Source organism: Nyctereutes procyonoides, unplaced genomic scaffold, assembly GCF_905146905.1.
Source record: "Nyctereutes procyonoides isolate TBG_1078 unplaced genomic scaffold, NYPRO_anot_genome, whole genome shotgun sequence".
Classification (NCBI taxonomy): Eukaryota; Metazoa; Chordata; class Mammalia; order Carnivora; family Canidae; genus Nyctereutes; species Nyctereutes procyonoides.
The window spans coordinates 4,426,932-4,444,108 of record NW_026575082.1 but is presented as its reverse complement, the minus strand read 5'-3'; the positions used below and the strand labels follow the sequence as shown (position 1 = coordinate 4,444,108).

Genomic DNA, 17,177 nt, shown 5'->3' with positions numbered 1-17,177 from the left:
CGACTTTCCCCCATCACCTGAACCGAAGTAACAGTGTTTCTCTTTATTTCTTCCTTTGTTAGGTGGAACTACATAGAGGGATCCAAATTATTTGCTGCCTTTTTCCTAGAGATGGCTAGGCTGCATTAATAATGATGAACCTTCCAGCTTAAATCTGACCTACTGACAGATACCTTCTTCTGCACACCTGGACAGGAACAGAATCTAAGTAACCAGAGAATTTCAGTCCGGGAAATAATGCTTTCCTTCCCATTTAAAATGTTTTAGGACATTTGGACCAGAAATAAAATATCTTAAAGGCACAGACATTGGGAATGGTATACTGTCCCCATGGCACACCTTTCTAAAGTCACCGATACCTGCAACATCTCCCCCAGTTTGGCTCCAGGAGCCCCAGGATTGGACTCACTCTTTCCTTGGAGCACAAGGACATTCCTCCATTAGACTCTCCCTGGCAATTTGATAGGTCTGATCACACCAGTGTGCTTTTAGGTTCTGAGGTGCTCATGACACATCATCATTCCGTACAGTGTTTATATCAACCTTGCTTTTACCACACATTTCATTTATTAGTAAAACTGTTGGTTCCACCACTGGTTACCATGATTTCCCTGTGGGTTCATTTGTAGAGGAGTAACTAAAGCATGATGTCACATTAACCTCTTGCTTCCCCTTCATTTATTTTGCCTGCTTCTTGGAAAGTTCTGAAACAGAAATGATCAGTAGTTGTGTCCTTATGCCACTTGGGATTCCCTGTGTGAAGATGAGTACTTTTTCTATTCCAAGGTTCTTTACCTTTTCTGGGATTGATGCCAACCAACCACCCCTCCCGCACCCTATTCTTTGTAACCCACTGCTGAACCCCCCCGCCCCCCCCGCCCCAATCTGTGCATATGTAAAGTCACCACTGCAGCATCAGTCCTGATAGAATTTCTCTCACCCTGTTGGAATTTTACTTCAGTGACTACATCTAAATTGCTCAAAGCTTTTAATAGCATCAGTTTTAGATAGAGAACGAATCTAATCAGCCCTGACATCAGTAACACATTCTAAATTTAAAGCCATCAGCTAATGCTGCATTCAGTAATCATTTTAGTTAACCATCTTGTTTGGCTTGATTGCATTTGATGGTGTAAACAAACAAACAGAAAGAATATAATTTTTCTCCAGTTGAGTGTATGTAAACAAATCAATTTAATCTTTATAAATTCATTATTTAAATCACATTAATGGAGAAGGATTTAAGAGTTTATTAAAAGATGTTTCTCTTATGATTCCAAGTAAAATCAAAGTGTAACACATTTAATCTCTTTGTGGGTTCTTGAAATGTTAGTTTTAAAATTTGCAACACCACATCCAAAAGGGCTGCAAAAGTCCTCAGGACCCCCTGGAGGACTCTGGAGGCGCCGTTGGGGGCCACATCCACATCAGAAGGGACTACTCAGAACCACAGGACTGTTGTGCCAAAGACTGGGAATCTGAGAACCACTGAGAAGCCATCACCGATGCAAACACACGAGGGTTGATTTACAAGCTTGAGCTTGAGTCCAACTACACCCGACACAGCGGAGCAGGGACTTGGACCCCGAGCTCAGTCACTCATCAGGAAATGCATCTTTATGGGTTTGTAAAGAACTGAGAGACATTATTACCAGTGGTCCTATTATTATTTTTTTTCCCAGTGGTCCTATTATTATGTGAAGGATTCTTCCCTGAGATTCTTCCCCTGTTTCAACTGACACTGAAACACTGTGAACCCTTTGGAAGACAAATGTCAAGGAAATAAACGTTATGCATTGCTAATTTGAAATGCACTTGCAATATGGTGTCTATTATAATAGAAGTATTTTTATCTGATTTTTGCTATTTATTATCCTTTCCTGCTTTTCAGGTTCAGGAGGCATTATACGTGTTCTTAAGTGTTTTTCTTTCCTTCTGATATAAAATTCTTACTTTGTTCCCATCGAAGGAACTCTTTAAGACTAAGGCAAAAGTTAATTGAACTATTCTTAAAATGTCAAAAAAAAAAAAAAAAAAAAAAAAGCCAGCGATTCAGCTTTACCCTGAGTCTCGTCACAGCAATGGACTCGGATGAGGTGTGAGTCTGGAGGTATCCATGAGTGACCTGCTTTCTCCCTGATGCTAGAAACATCAATTCCTGTTTCTTGAGTATTGGCAGGTATTTGATACTTTGTTATGCTTGGTTCATGCTTGCCACATTATGTTGAATCATGTGATGTTTGGATCTTGTGGGACCTACCTGACGTATTCCGTAGGGTTCCCAAGAATTAATTGTAAGAGGTTTATGATGCCAATTTATATTCTTAAAAGGGTGTTCATTAGTGAATGAACAAAAACTGGCTGTAGGATATATTGTAAGCACTTCTGTGATGGTGTGGGCCATAGTGCGAGAGCCTCGCTGGCCATACAAGTTCTCTGCACTTGCAGCTGGAGGAGGGCAGTGGCCAGGACACATAGAGGACTTGATGTGGCTCTCTTCTCCCTCCATTTGTTCAATTCACACCCTTTTTTCAGTCTTTATGTTAGCAAGATGCCCGCGACTGCCAGCACAGCCCCACCCAGCTCCCTTTCCTAAGAACCGGACCCCCTACCCTCCTGCATAGTTCCTATCTGAAATTGGACTCATCTCAAATGGAAACAAGTCTTATTCATCCTCCCAAACCTGTTTCACCTCCAGTGTTCCTGGACCATTGGAATCCTGACTGTTCTCTGACATTTCCCCTCTTTCAAATCCAGTTCGGTATCTAAACCTGTTGACTCCATTTCCACTGTCACTTCCCACAGCCTGAAGGCCAAATCCTAACTTCTGCTGGGTTATTGCAAAGCCCCTCCTGAACCTCTTTGCATAAACGCAGCCCTCTCCCATAGAAGTGTCACACTGCAGTATGCACACCCCAGCAAAGTGCACTGCACATAGTAGATGCTCCATGTTGCTTGCTCAAATCTTCCTTTTGAATCTGTAGCTGCATTTTTGAGTATCCTCTAGCAGGCCTGCTGTGCCCTGTACAGACCTCTATCTTTATGCTCTTCCTCTCAGGCTCTTCCTAGTTGAAATTGTCTTGGGAATAGCCAGTGCTGGGGAAAAGCACATTAGGATGTCACATTGAGGCGCCATTGACTGATAATGGTTCACTCATGTGTATCCTGCTGGGCAGCACTTGTGTCTTCACGAGGATCCAGGATCCAGGATCGTGCTTTAATTCAGAGGCCCCAAACAGCAGTCTGTGAGCTCCAGGTGCCACTTACCCTGTTTCATGTGGCCTTCACAATGTCCTACATACTTCTGAATTGGATGCCAGCATTTCGAAATTAGTAGACTGATTTACACAAAAGATTTCTCTTGAGCAACTGAGCTGCTGTTCACACAGGCTGGTGAACACACTGAGCTGAGAGGTGGTGCTAATAAGCACAGTGCCTGGCCCATAATATGCACTCAACAAATTTCTAAGATATGGAAAAGAAGGAAGCTCACAAAAGATGATGATGCTATTCAATATGGTTTCTTACTTCTACTGATAGCTCCTTTCACTTCAAAAAATACCTCAAATGCCATTTTATGATAGGGCCAAGTGACTTTTAAATACCATACTATTTTAAATATCTAGTTTAAAATGTATTCAACATCATCTAGCTTTTAATTTTTTTTGCCTTAAGTTGTAATATTAATTATGTAATAGCTAAAGAATTAAACAATGATTTGAGGTCTTGATTATATAAGATGAAATATGTGTTTCTGTGATGATATATTTATGTCCGATCTAATGTAGTTATCAGCCTTAAATACCCATGCCTTTCATGACAAGCAGTAAAACTTAAACAAAATATGTGCCTAATCCTTGCACATATTATTTTTGTTCTTCCACTGGCCAACTCTAACATCTACATTCTATTTTGTAGAGCTTGTGACATTCAAGAAAGATAATCTTCCTCGTTAGTACATTGAAAAGAACTTTCCTCTTTAGGAAGCAAGCTCTGGGAGGCAGAAACTGGGTTGGGTACAGTCTATGTTTTGCTCAGCTGCCCAAAGGCACAAACAATTGATGACGTACAAAGAGAAATACAAGAGATTTCCTAAAGAAAAGTGATGCATTCTTTCTTTTCTAGCATGATGTGGAAGAAAATGGCTGGTAGGTGTAATGACTATAATTTCTTAACAGTTATGATAAGTAAGTAAATGCTTCTGAGCTTTTTTAGCTTGGATAAATTGAACAGAAAAAAATGTTCATTACATGGAAAAATTTTATTTAAAAACATTATGCTACTATAATTTCTTATCCAGAATGAAAAAAAGATGTCAGAAAAATTATGCCTTTGACTATGATAGAAAATGTGAAGTTTGAAATCATCTCACCTCCCACATTAAAATTCAACTGAAACAGCATTCAAAGAGAACGTAGATTTGAAATTCTAGCGTGGGTGGTTAAGTGTTTGTAGCACATTCTGACTGTTCTTGTAGGTAGGCATTTCAATGTAATGGCAGAACATGTTAATTTGAAGGAAATTAGAACTTTAAATGACACTGTTAAATTAATTACTCATCAAAATTGATAGTCACCAAAAATGACCAATGCTTTCTCTCAAATTTTAAATAATTATAAGCAAATAAAAGAGGTCATAGAAACTTTATTTAAAACTCCACTTAAAGGGATCCCTGGGTGGTGCAGCGGTTTGGCGCCTGCCTTTGGCCCAGGGCGCGATCCTGCATACCTGGGATCGAATCCCACGTCGGGCTCCCGGTGCATGGAGCCTGCTTCTCCCTCTGCCTGTGTCTCTGCCTCTCTCTCTCTCTCTCTGCGTGTGACTATCATAAATAAATAAAATTAAAAAAAAAAAAAAACTCCACTTAGAGAACCAGAAAACGGAATCCTAGGTGGTTCATTAAGTTAAGCATCTGCTTTCAGCTCAGGTCATGATCTCCCTGCTCAGCAGGGAGCCTGCTTCTCCCTCTCCCTCTGCCCCTCCCTGCCGCTCATGTTCTTGCTTGCTCTGCTCTCTCTCCTAAATAAATAGAAAAAAAATAGATAAATAAATAAATAAACTTAACCAAAAAAAAAAAAAAAAAAAAAAAAAAAAAAAGAACCAGAAAGCAGAGCTCAGGGTTACTACATTAGCCAAAGTGACGGAAGGGAGGTTCTGGAAAGAGTAGTCACAAAGGGAAACACCAAATTCTGTATACTTTGCCTAAATTGGCAGATGACCTCTGCACCATGCACATGTAGGGCAGATTCAAGCATCCCAGTTAAGGCTGAGGGAACTAAATGAGATTTCAGCTGCCACCATAACAAGAGAGACAAAGTATGGAGTATGAATACAGCCAAAATAACTGCCTGTTAATACTTTGTCAACCACAGACAACTTCTTCAGAGGAACATAACTGAATCCAGAATATCTACATTCCTTAAATATCTAGAATACAACTCAAAATTACTAGATATTTAACAAAGAGGAAAACATGACTCCTAATCAAGAGGAAATTACTGACAATTCCAAAATGATTTATATAGTGGAATTAACAGATAAAATGTGAAAGCTGCTAGTATAGTTTTGCTCAAAGACGTAAAAGAAAATATGCCTTCATAAGTAAACAAATAGGAAATCTCATCAGAGAAACAGAAAGAAATGAATAGAAATTTTAGAATTAAAGGTACAATATCTGAAATAAAAAAAAAATCACTAGCCACTTCTAACAAGTGATTGGAGATAACACAGAAGAGAAAATCAGGGAACATAGAAAATAGATTATTCAATCGCAAGATCTGAGAGAAAAAAATGAAAACAAAACAAAAAAGGAGAAAGCCTCAGAGAATTGTATATATATATTTGATTTGTATATATATATATATATATATATATATATATATATTTGATTTGATTTGTATATATATAAATATATATATAGTTCAGGAGAATGAGAGAATAGGGAAGAAGAATATTTGGAGAAATAATAACCTCTAACTTTCCAAAGTAGGTGAAATACATAAACTTATAGATGTTAAAAGTTCAGAAAATACCAAGCGGGTTAAGCATGAAGAAAATTACGGCCAGACACATCGTAATGAAACCACTGAAAGGCAAAAATAAAGAAGAGAAAAATGTGAAAGTAGTGAGAAAAAAAAAGGCAAATTACATATAAGGAAACATCAAAGGAAGGAAAGATCTGAATGATGTGTGCTCCATCAGAAACAAATGGAAGCTGAAGACATGATCCTTTTTAACAAAATCTCTGTGAGCAGCACATGGGGCTAAGATACTCTTTTTTAACCATTCTGGCAATATCTTCTTTTTAATGGAGTACTAGTCAATAACACTTCATGAAATTATTAATATAATTAGATTAAGGTCTCCCACTTTGTTTTCTGCACTTCATCTGAAAACTCTTTTGGAAATCCTTTATTGTATGATAAAGGAGAGCAAAATAAAAAATGAGTGCAAAAATACGAGTAAAGTCTGATTATTAGATAAAAGCATTGTATCAGCATTAATTTCTTGATTTTGATAATTGTATTGCTATATAAGAGTCTATCCATGTTCTTAGGGCATGTACACTGACATGTGTAGGGGTAAAAGGGCATCATGTTTGTAATCTATTTTCATATGGTTCTGAAAAAAACAAGTATGAAACAATGAAGTAAATATGGTAAAATGTTGATAATTACAGAATCTGGTTGGAGGAAACATGGGAATTTTTTGTGCTTTCAAATTTCAAAATAAAACATTATAGAGTAAAAAGAGATGAGGTCAGAAATGAAATGTTCTCTAAATTCTAGTTGAGTGTGAATGATCAGCTTGTATGAAGGAAATGAAATATATTATTCTTGGCTTTTTTTTTTTTTTTTTTTTTTTTACTTAAGGAAAACAGACACCATCATCAATTTACATGAGTAAAATGAGGTCCCATTGACTTCCTTAAGGTCACATTATGATGTAAAAGTCCTGTTTCAGCAAAATAATGATGAAAATGATAAACTCAGATTTTCTTTCAAGTCTCAAGAAAGATGCTCAGTTGGTTAAGGGTCTTAGGCTCATGAGTCATGATCCTGGGATGAGGGGTTGGCTCCCTGCTGAGTGGGGAAGTGGGGAGTCTGCTTCTCCCTCTGCTCCCCCTTCCCCCTGCTCTGCCCCTGCAGAGCTTGTGCTCTCTACAATTGCTCTCTATCAAATACATAAGATCCTTTATTTTTTATTTTAAATATGACATGTTAACTAACCCCCCCCAAGGTAATAAAGGTAGAAATCAATCACCCAAAGCCCAACCGGATGCCTAATCCATATGGAGAACTGCACTAGCTACTGTTATCGTTCAGAGAGGTATCACCATGTCACACAGGACCAACACTGTCGAAATAGATATTTCAAAGTTTTAAGTACTACATTTTCTTTTTTTTTTTTTTAGAGATTTTATTTATTTATTCATGAGCCACACAGTGAGAGGGGAGGGGGTGCAGAGACACAGGCAGAGGGAGAAGCAGGCTCCGTGCAGGGAGCCTGATGTGGGACTCAAACCCAGGACTGCAGGATCAGGCCCTGGGCTGAAGGTGGTGCTAAACCGCTGAGCCACCTGGGCTGCCCCTAAGTACTACATTTTCAACTAAATTCTAAGTACTTTTTCAAGCGAAGTCTTGGGAGAAAGAATCTAATTACTCACCTTTTACCAGTAATGTCTTCACTCAGTTACTGTTGGTAAATGGTATAAACATAGCACCGACAGGCTGGTCGTCTAAGGAAACTTCCACGGTTACTGACCTGGGTTAGGGCAGTAGACTGGCAAGGGCGGCTTCGAGTCTAAAGCTGAATCCCACCGTCACTAGCTGTGTGATCCCGGAATGGCTGGCTCCTCCAACCTGCAGTGTCCGACAGTGGGACAGACAGGAGGATTCACGGGCATTACAATGTGGAACGTGACCCCCGTAACGAGAATGAAAATCGGGATCCCTGGGTGGCGCAGCGGTTTGGCGCCTGCCTTTGGCCCAGGGCGCGATCCTGGAGACCCGGGATCGAATCCCACGTCGGGCTCCCGGTGCATGGAGCCTGCTTCTCCCTCTGCCTGTGTCTCTGCCTCTCTCTCTCTCTCTCTCTCTCGCTCTGTGTGACTATCATAAATGAATAAAAAAATTAAAAAAAAATTTAAGAATGAAAATCACCTTGAAAAATATTTTAAAAAGGTCATCATCACCTAAATGTTTGCATTCTTAACCAGACCAGGGCCGGACTTCACCTTGAGAGACGATTTGGTTTAGAAAGCCCATCACCGGGATCCCTGGGTGGCGCAGCGGTTTGGCGCCTGCCTTTGGCCCAGGGCGCGATCCTGGAGACCCGGGATCGAATCCCACGTCGGGCTCCCGGTGCAAGGAGCCTGCTTCTCCCTCTGCCTGTGTCTCTGCCTCTCTCTCTCTCTCTCTCTCCCTGTGTGACTATCATAAATAAAAATCAAAAAAAAAAAAAAGAAAAAAAAAAAAGAAAGCCCATCACCACAATGATACGACCCTGACTTTTAAGTCCCATTTGCTTAAAATCACCTGACTGCCAACGTTTCCACAGGTGTCCCGAGCACGCGGGAGCTGCACGACCCGACCCCGGGTGGCCTTCCCTGCTGGAAAAATCATGCCTTTGACCATGACAGAAAATGTGAAGTCTGAAACCATCTCACCTCCCACATTAAAACCCAACCAAAACAGCATTCAAAGAGAACGTAGATTTAAAACCCCGAGCTGCCGCGGCCAGGCCGTGCTGGCTTTCCCACCACCCGTGCCGCGCGCGTCCTGAACGTCAGGAAAAGCAGCTCGCGCGGGGACATTTTTAACACCGAGGATTTCTCCAGCTTCTCCTGCCAAACTGGCGAACCGCCACAGTCAGCATATTGCCACCCCGTGGCTTCCCAGGGCCTGCGACCCCTCGGGTGCCTCCGCGAGCCACCGGGGAGTTTTCCTCCGGCGCTGGGGCTGCGCACGCGCCCGGCCCAGCACCCGACCCTCGGCCCCCAGACGAGGGCTGCCGGCCCCGGTCGCTCCCGCACCCCTCGGGCCGTCCTCGGGGCCCACAGCGACGGCGAGCGGACGAGGGGGCGGGGTGGGGAGGAGGCAGGACCCGCCAGCAAGTTCCTGCTCCCGCGCCCTCTGGAAATCCCAAGGGGCCCTCCTGGACCGACGCCGCGCGCCGTCCACCCGGACACGCATCTCCCTCGCTGAGATTGACTCCTTCGGCCTTCCGTTTTCCCCTTCGGGGGAGGGAGGGACTTCCGGCTTCCTCTCCGAGTGGCTTCCGGCAAGAGCTGATGGGCCGAAAAGAAGGCGGCGCACGGGTCGGCCGGCCACTCGGGGCCGAAACAGGGAACTCGATGTGCTTTCGCTAAACCAGTTCCGGGACCCTGTTTCTTGGTCGTGGTGTCCGGCGCTCGGTCCACCACGGAGGCGACCTGGGAACCGCCGGAAGTCGCTCGAATGAGAGGCAGGAAGTCCCTCCCCTTCCTCCCAGAGGGAAGACGGTGAGCCGGAGGAGTCAGTCAGAGGGGCGAGCAGGAGCGATTCCGTCGGCAAACAGGTAAGTTATTCTCTGGCCGGGGCGGGGGGTTTGGAGGCGGGGACCGTCCAGCGTCAGCGCGGGGCCTGGGGGCGGTGGCTTGAGGGCCCGGGCCCGGGCTGCTGGGCGCCGGGAGCCCCGCCAAGGCCCTTCGCTCTTCCTCCTCCCCCCTCCCCCCGCCTCCGCCCCTCCCCGCTCGCCGGTCCCTCCCGACGCCGCCCAGCCTCGCCCGGCACACGCCCGCCGCCCGCCGCCCGCCGCCCGCCGCCCGCCGCCCGCCGCCCGCCGCCCGGCCTCCGCTCCCGCCCTCCTCCCGCTCGCTGCGCGACAGCCTGCGGCGGGGCTCGCGGGCCGGCGGAGCCTCGGCTTCCCCGCGGGCCGGCTGTCAGCACCCCGTCGCGCCGTGGGTGTGCGGGTGAAGCACCCGCCCCAGCCTGGAGCCGCGGCCCCGCCGGTTGACCGTCCGGGCGGTGGTTTCCTCCGCCTCCTCCTCCGCCTCCTCCGCCTCCTCCGCCCGCCGGCTCCCGGGTCACCCCCAGATGCACCGACGCGCCGCTGCTGCCCGCGCCTCCTTCCGTTAAGGACGCTGGAGCCCGGGAGCAGCGCGCCTGCAGGGGAGGGTCCTGCGCCTCGGCCCGGCGGCTCCGGACGCGGGGAGGCCCGGGCTGCGGCGCGGCGCGGCGCGGCGCGGCGGTGCGCGGGCGGCTTCGGCCCGGGTGGAGACCCACCTCTTGCCAGGCCCAGCGCGTCCTGAGCGTGCTCGCCCGCGTCCTCCAGGTCGGGCTGCGGGGGGTGCGTCCAGGAGTGCTGACCCCTGTCGGCTGAGCTGAGTTTGATGGCCCGTCTGTTTCCCTTGAAACAGGTTGAGGGGATAGGAAGGGCATCTCGGCAGGGTGAGCATCCCTCCACACACGTGCAGGAGGTCTTTACTTTGTAGGCGAGCACAGCCCTCGCGGTGACCGCGCTGTCAGTTTGCCGCCGGTGCCGCTGCGTTGAGTCACAGTGTGCCCTGCCGCGCGGCGAGGAGTCCGGCCCAGCGGGAGCTCCGCGGAGGGAAGGGCCCTGCCATCCATCGGAACGGCGTTTCTGAGGCATCCTCTGTATGCTGCATTTAGCTCAGCAGCCTCGTAGACCAGGATTTGATTGTCCCCTCTTCGCCAATTAAAACTCAGATTAAATACTGCGAACAAAGTTAATGTCAATCCAAATCTCAAATGCTTGTTACTCATTCTTCGAGTTTGTTACTCTCGAGATAAGGAACGCCTCTTGGCATGTCTCATACACAGTGTGCAAGGTTCTCTAGGAGCGGATGTCTTCCTGCGTGATCTGCAGGCAGGTGTGATTGTTGCTGATAACACGGTTGCCACTGTGCCTTTGTAAAAACATTGTTTTGGGATAATTTCAGATTTACGGAAAAGCTGCAAGACAGGACAGGGTCCCACTGGTATTCAGCAAAGCGTAGTGACTCCACCTGAGCAAACAGTGGTCCTTGCTTACTTCCACACACCGCTCGAGGTGCTGGAGTTAGATTTCAGGATCTGCTTAAGGAGGCAGGTACAGAAACAAACACAGTGCCTTTTGCTAAGTGCTGACATGGAAATGCACAGAGCAAATGGTGTCTGCCTGGGAAGGAGTGGCGAGGGCTTGCAGGGGGCGGGGTTTGGTATAGGTCTCCAGGATTAGTGGGTATTCACTTGCTCCATGGGACATTTCTCCCAGCATTGACTTGAACTAGGTTTGTGTCGATAGAGGAGAATTCGGACCTTTATAAATTAGACTCTCACATTTCAAAAGAAGGGGTTTGTATGACAGGTTTCTCAGGTCTCATGGTGGTGAGAAGATTTCCAGTTCCTAAATCCATGAGTAGAAGTAGAAATTAAGCTCTTTTTCTTAGGCAGTAATGGAAATGTCTACATCTATACATTTTAGAATTTTTTTTTTTTTAAGATTTTATTTGAGAGACCGTGCACGTGCAATGCAAGCAGGGAGGGAAGGGCAGAGAGAGAGGGAGAAGCAGACTCCCCGCTGAGCAGGGAGCCTGATGAAGGGCTCCATCCCAGGACCTTGAGACCATGACCTGAGCCACCCAGGTGCCGCATGTTTTAAAATTCTTTGTTTTCAGACTTAAGTACATTTTGTGGTTAGGTCACACATGCTCTTTATGCAAGGATGGGGCACAGTTCTTTTTCTTTTTAATATGATTTCCTGCTTTGTAGTTTGGCAACATAATCCCAATCTAACCGGTTATCTCTCAAATACTTACGTTTTTTTATTGCTGTTTTTAAAATATTTATTTATTCGTGAGACACACACACACACACACACAGAGAGAGAGAGAGAGAGAGAAAGAGAGAGAGAGAGAGAGAGAGAGAGAGGCAGAGACACAGGCAGAGGGAGAAGCAGGCTCCATTCAGGGAGCCCAATGTGGGACTCGATCGCTGGTCTCCAGGATCATGCCCGGGGATGAAAGCAGGTGTCAAACCGCTGAGCCACCCAGGGATCCCCCAGTTCTTCTGAACTATAATGTGTGTGTTAGATCCTACCCCAGACATTTGAGTGAATGCCTTAGCTTGGCTGCTATAACAAAATGTGATAGCCTGGAGAACTGACAACACAGGTATTTACTTGTCACAGCTCTGAACATGAAGTCCAGGATCAAGGTGCTGGTTCCTGGTGAGGCCTCTTCCTGGCTTACAGACGGCCACTTATTCTGCTGTGTCCTCACATGACAGAGATCGAGACAACTTGGGCCTCTCTTCCCCTTCTTATAAGGACATTGATTCATCTTAGAGACCCTACCCTCATGACTTAATTTAAATCTAGTTACCTCTCAAAGGTTGCACCTGCAAATACCATCACGTTGGGGATTAGTGATTCAACATAATGAATTTTGGGGGAGGACACAATTCAGACTATAGTAGGTGGGTTTCTTGGAGATTTTGTTTTTATGTGAAATTCCTCCTGTACAGACATGATATGGAAATAAATAGAAAAATCAGCATTTGTATGGTTTTTGCTAAAGCAAACACAATTTTATCTAGATAAGACATTTTAGATATATATGTGTTTTTGAAGATTTATTTGAGAGAGAGCACAAGAGCATGAGGGAATGTGCAGGGGTTGTGGACAGAGGGAGAGAGAAAATCCTGAAGCCGACTCCCCACGGAGCGTGAAGCCAAGGTAGGGCTCCATCCCAGGACCCCAAGATCATGACCTGAGTCGAAGTCAAGAATCAGTAGCTTAACTGACTGAGCCACCCAGGTGCCCCTTATTTTAGATATATTAAATGCGATTCAGAGACCAGTTGAAGAAAAGAGGAAATTTTAGTTGTTTCATTTTGATGAAAAAGAAAGATGCGATGAAATACTTGGGTGGTCCTTTCACTTTTAGGCCTTAAAGAAGTGACCGCCTTCCTAGATTGGTCAAATCTTTCTCAGGACTGTGGCAGTGATCTGTTCCAGTTCCCTGGTTGTCCTGTAAGGAGGCTGAGCGCCCACAGAAGCTGAGTAATCTGTCTCCGAGTTTAGTGGCAGAGCAGGGATTAGAATCAGGCTTCCTGATTTACAGGCCAGTCTTTCTGCTTCCATCAGGGGTTCTCCAAGTTAAGGTGCATCAGAGTCACCTGGGGAGCTTATGAAAATGCTCAGCGTCCCCTGGGCTTCTGATTCAGCAGGTCTGGACTGGGGCTGAGAATTTGCGTTGCTGACAGGTTCCTCCTGGGTGACATTGAAGCTGTGGGCTCTGAGATCACACTTTGAGAGCCCTGGCCATACACAATGTTGCCTTTAATCTCTTAGGAGAGTAAGTAAACTCCCTGGGTTTACACCAGTGTAACCTTTTCCCTGGTACTCAAAGAATGGAGTTGTTTAATTTTGTGTTACCAATCAGCAGTGTACCAAAAACATAATGATTAAATGAAAAAAAAATTAAAAGGATGAGAAATATAGTATTTCTTGGAGGGAGTCATTCTGGCATTTTCAAGGATAATTTTTGGAGATAATTCTAGAGGTCAGAACCACTCATTATTGAAGAGAAGTCACATGAGCTCTGAGGACCTTCCGTCTTAGACATTTGCACTTAAAGAGTGTCTGGGTTAACTGCTAGTTTGTATAGGAGTGAAAAATTACTTCCAATTTTATTACTCTATGCTTTTCTCTGTTGTGTTCTGAAATGTTCATTTCTTATATATCAGAATCTTATCAGGCCCTCACAGAGTTATGTGCCCATAGTAGATGTTAAATAAATGTAAGTTGAATTAAAAAAAAGATTAAGGGGGAAAATAAAGTAGACCATTTTTTCTGGAGAGATTTCAGTGCCCTAGGAAAATTACTATACTTTCTACATTATCACAATTACAGGCTTTTATGGAAAAGTTATAATTTATTCCAGTTTAAGCCTTATATGCAATTATTTGGATTTTTTTTTTAAGCACAATTTTGGAGGACGCAGCCTGTTTTTATGTTACAGTTAATGAGTGATTCATCTCATACCTTGTGCATCATTCATCTGAAATGATTTATAAACACTTTATACTTTGAAATAACTTAAGAATTACAAAAAAGTTGCTAAAATGGCTCAGAGAGTTCCTGTATACTTTTCAACAAGCATCTGTTGATTAGCATCTTATGCATCCATAGTGCAGTTATTGAAACCAGATAGTTGATAGAATTAATCTAAAGACTTTGAGGTTCACCACCGTGTCCCTTCTCTGGTCCAGGGTCCAATCCAGGAGCCCACATTGTATTAAGGTATTCTGTCTCCTTAGTCTCTTCCAGTATGTGACATCTCCTTTTGGCTTTATTTTTAATGACCTTTATGCACTTGAAGAGTGCTGGTCTTTTATTTTGTAGAAAGTCCTTTATTTTGGAGTTGTCTGATGTCCTTTCATGATTAAATGGAGTGTGAAGCATTTTGGCAAGAAGACCACGGTGGTGAAGTTGTGCCCTTCTCGGTCTCTCATATTGGGACGTACGTGACATAGACATGTCTTATCACTGGGGAATTTTAACTTTGATCTCTTGGTTGAGATAGTATGTGATAGCTGTGCTCTAAAGATAAATATTTTCCCTTTGAAATTGATTACTTTCATTGCTTTACTGATTTTTGGTACAGAAGTTTAAAAGAAATGAGCATATAATGTCAGAATCCTTTGAGCCTGGTCCCAATTATGAGAAATTTCTTATCTGAGGAGGTTTAGCATAGCATGGAAAGGGAAACATAGCATGGAAAGGGAAAAGTGTAGGCTCTTGGAAGAATGGTTATTTGCTCAAAAACTTGTACTTGATCTTGGTCAATCTCAGTTTTGAATTGGCAGGAATGGATGCTATTTGTCCCAGTTCTTTTGCTGTGGTTCTGCAATGTCTCACATTTGTCTTCCAGTGTATGACTCTCCATAACTACGCTGCTTTTCTTAAAATTCTCCCTAGAGCCTTTTTGTAGAAGATAGATACACTTCAGTTCATCACAAGGCAGGTGCTCTAAGTATTCTCCTACTTCCCAGCACTTGGTAGTGCATAGTGCATGTGTTCTTTTTGTATACCATGGTGAAGTGCTGGATACATTACATATACACATCTGTAAGTTGGTTCTGTTTTTCAAAATGCCCGTGCCTTTTCTATCCCAACCAGAATAATTTGAAGCTATATATCTGGTCTGTCTCCCTGCAAAGCTCGCAAGCTCTCTCTCCTTGGATTCAGGGAACAGATCTCTTTCTGTTTACCAGTGACTTGCACACACAAGGCACTTGATATTTATGAATAGATGAATATTTATATGTGCATTTTGTTAGTAGAATATGGTGAACATCTTCTCACATTAACAGAGCTGTGTGATCTGCACAGTATTCCAATGTATGGACATGCCATAGCAGCTTCATCTTTAACCCATCCTGCATCATTGGATATTAGGTTGTTTCTAATTTTCATATTATAAAGAGCTTCATGCTGAATATCCTTAAACACGTATTTTGTCCAATTATTTCTTGTAGAGTCATTGATAGGTCAAATGTGTATGTACACACATAGAGAGTGTGTACGTGCATGTGTGGAGAGAGGGAGAGAGAGACAGAGATAAAAATTACCTTCTAGGAAGGTGTATAGATTTATACCCCAACCAGTACTGTTGAGAATGACAGTTTTCCCACACTTTTTTCCCAATGCTTAATTCTCTATATTTTTAAAAAGACTACAATGAATTTTTGGGATTTTTTAAAGGATTCTTCCTGGAGTATGGTGGGTTGGGGATCATAGTCTTATTTGTTAATAACTTTCCATATTTTCACATTGCAGTTTTTCAGTTTTTTTGTGTGCCTCAGTGAGAGAGCAGAATGACTCCCAATAAAGGCTTGAGTGGTTAACACCTAATCAGTATTTTACTTGGGGCACTTTTTGTATCCTCACAAAAGTTATAGTTGGCTATAACTGGTCTTTACCAAACAGGAAACGTTTGAGAGTGGGATACATTTCTAAATCACATCATTCAAAAAAAATCAACTATAGGTCAACTATAGGCTTAAGGACAGCAAAACTGTGGAACTTTTAGGAAACAAAGTAGGATAGTAGTTGTATGACTCTGATATAGAGAAGAGATTCTAAAACAAATCACAGAAGACGCAGACCATAAAGGAAAAGATTCATAAGTTTGACAATATTAACATCAATAACTTGTGTTTATTAAACCATCAAGTGAGTGAACAGACAAGTCACAAGTGATAATAGGTATTTTCAGTACACATTAGTGATGAAAGATTAGTATCCAGAAAGGTAAATGGCAAATCAATAATAACAATAGAAAAATGGGCAAAGGACCCCACCTTAATAGGCATCTCATAAAACAGGAAACCCGAATGCAAAGATTTTCAACTTAATTGGTAATTAGCGAAAGGCAAATTAGGATGAAAAAGGTATATAGATTCACACACATTAGGTTGGCAACAGCATAAAAATCTGACAATATCTGTTGTTTGGGAGGAAACAGCTGGATTGCTTATACCCAGCTGATAGGAGTGTAACTTGGTACAATAACTTCGGAATTGGGATCCCTGGGTGGCGCAGCGGTTTGGCGCCTGCCTTTGGCCCAGGGCGCGATTCTGGAGACCCCGGATCGAATCCCATGTCGGGCTCCCGGTGCATGGAGCCTGCTTCTCCCTCTGCCTGTGTCTCTGCCTCTTTCTCTCTCTCTGTGTGACTATCATAAAAAATAAATAAAAAAAAAATTAAAAAAAATAACTTCGGAATTATCTTGTAAAGTTAGAGACCAGTGTATCCTTTGACCTAGTAATTCCATTTCAAAGTCTTTATCCTAGAGCAGTGCCTCTAAAATGTGTTCCCAGGATTTCACGGGAACTTTGTAGGCAGATTTTGGGCCTCACCCTACACCTACTGAATCGGACTTTGAGGATGGGCCAGCTTAACAAGCTCTTCAGGTGAATGGGTACATGCTAAAATTGGCAATTCACTGCCCTCTAGAGAAACTGCTGTTGAATGCCTGGCGACATGTACAAGAACGCTCACTATTGCACTGGTAAAAGGAAAAAACTGGAAGCAGTGTACATCACAGGAGAATGGATAAGTTGTACTAGACTTCTATAGTGAAGGACTATACGGTAGTGAAACTGAATGGATTTTAGCTGCATGCATCAC

General features: G+C 43.7%; 2 protein-coding genes across 4 annotated transcripts in view; both read left to right on the top strand.

The window, feature by feature from the left end:
• Positions 1 to 5,815, top strand: part of LOC129514441 (beta-Ala-His dipeptidase) — a 30,261-nt gene extending 24,446 nt beyond the window's left edge. For all 3 annotated transcript variants that reach the window (XM_055333003.1, XM_055333004.1, XM_055333005.1), the window contains one exon: positions 63 to 5,815. In XM_055333003.1, the coding sequence (XP_055188978.1) occupies positions 63 to 129 (67 nt within the window). In that variant the 3' untranslated portion in view covers positions 130 to 5,815. The remainder of the gene's footprint in view (positions 1 to 62) is intronic.
• Positions 5,816 to 9,807: 3,992 nt separating this feature from the next.
• LOC129514440 (zinc finger protein 407-like) overlaps positions 9,808 to 17,177 on the top strand; it is a 448,057-nt gene continuing 440,687 nt past the window's right edge. The window contains exon 1 of the mRNA XM_055333001.1: positions 9,808 to 10,430. Within this exon, the coding sequence (XP_055188976.1) occupies positions 10,373 to 10,430 (58 nt within the window). The 5' untranslated portion in view covers positions 9,808 to 10,372. The remainder of the gene's footprint in view (positions 10,431 to 17,177) is intronic.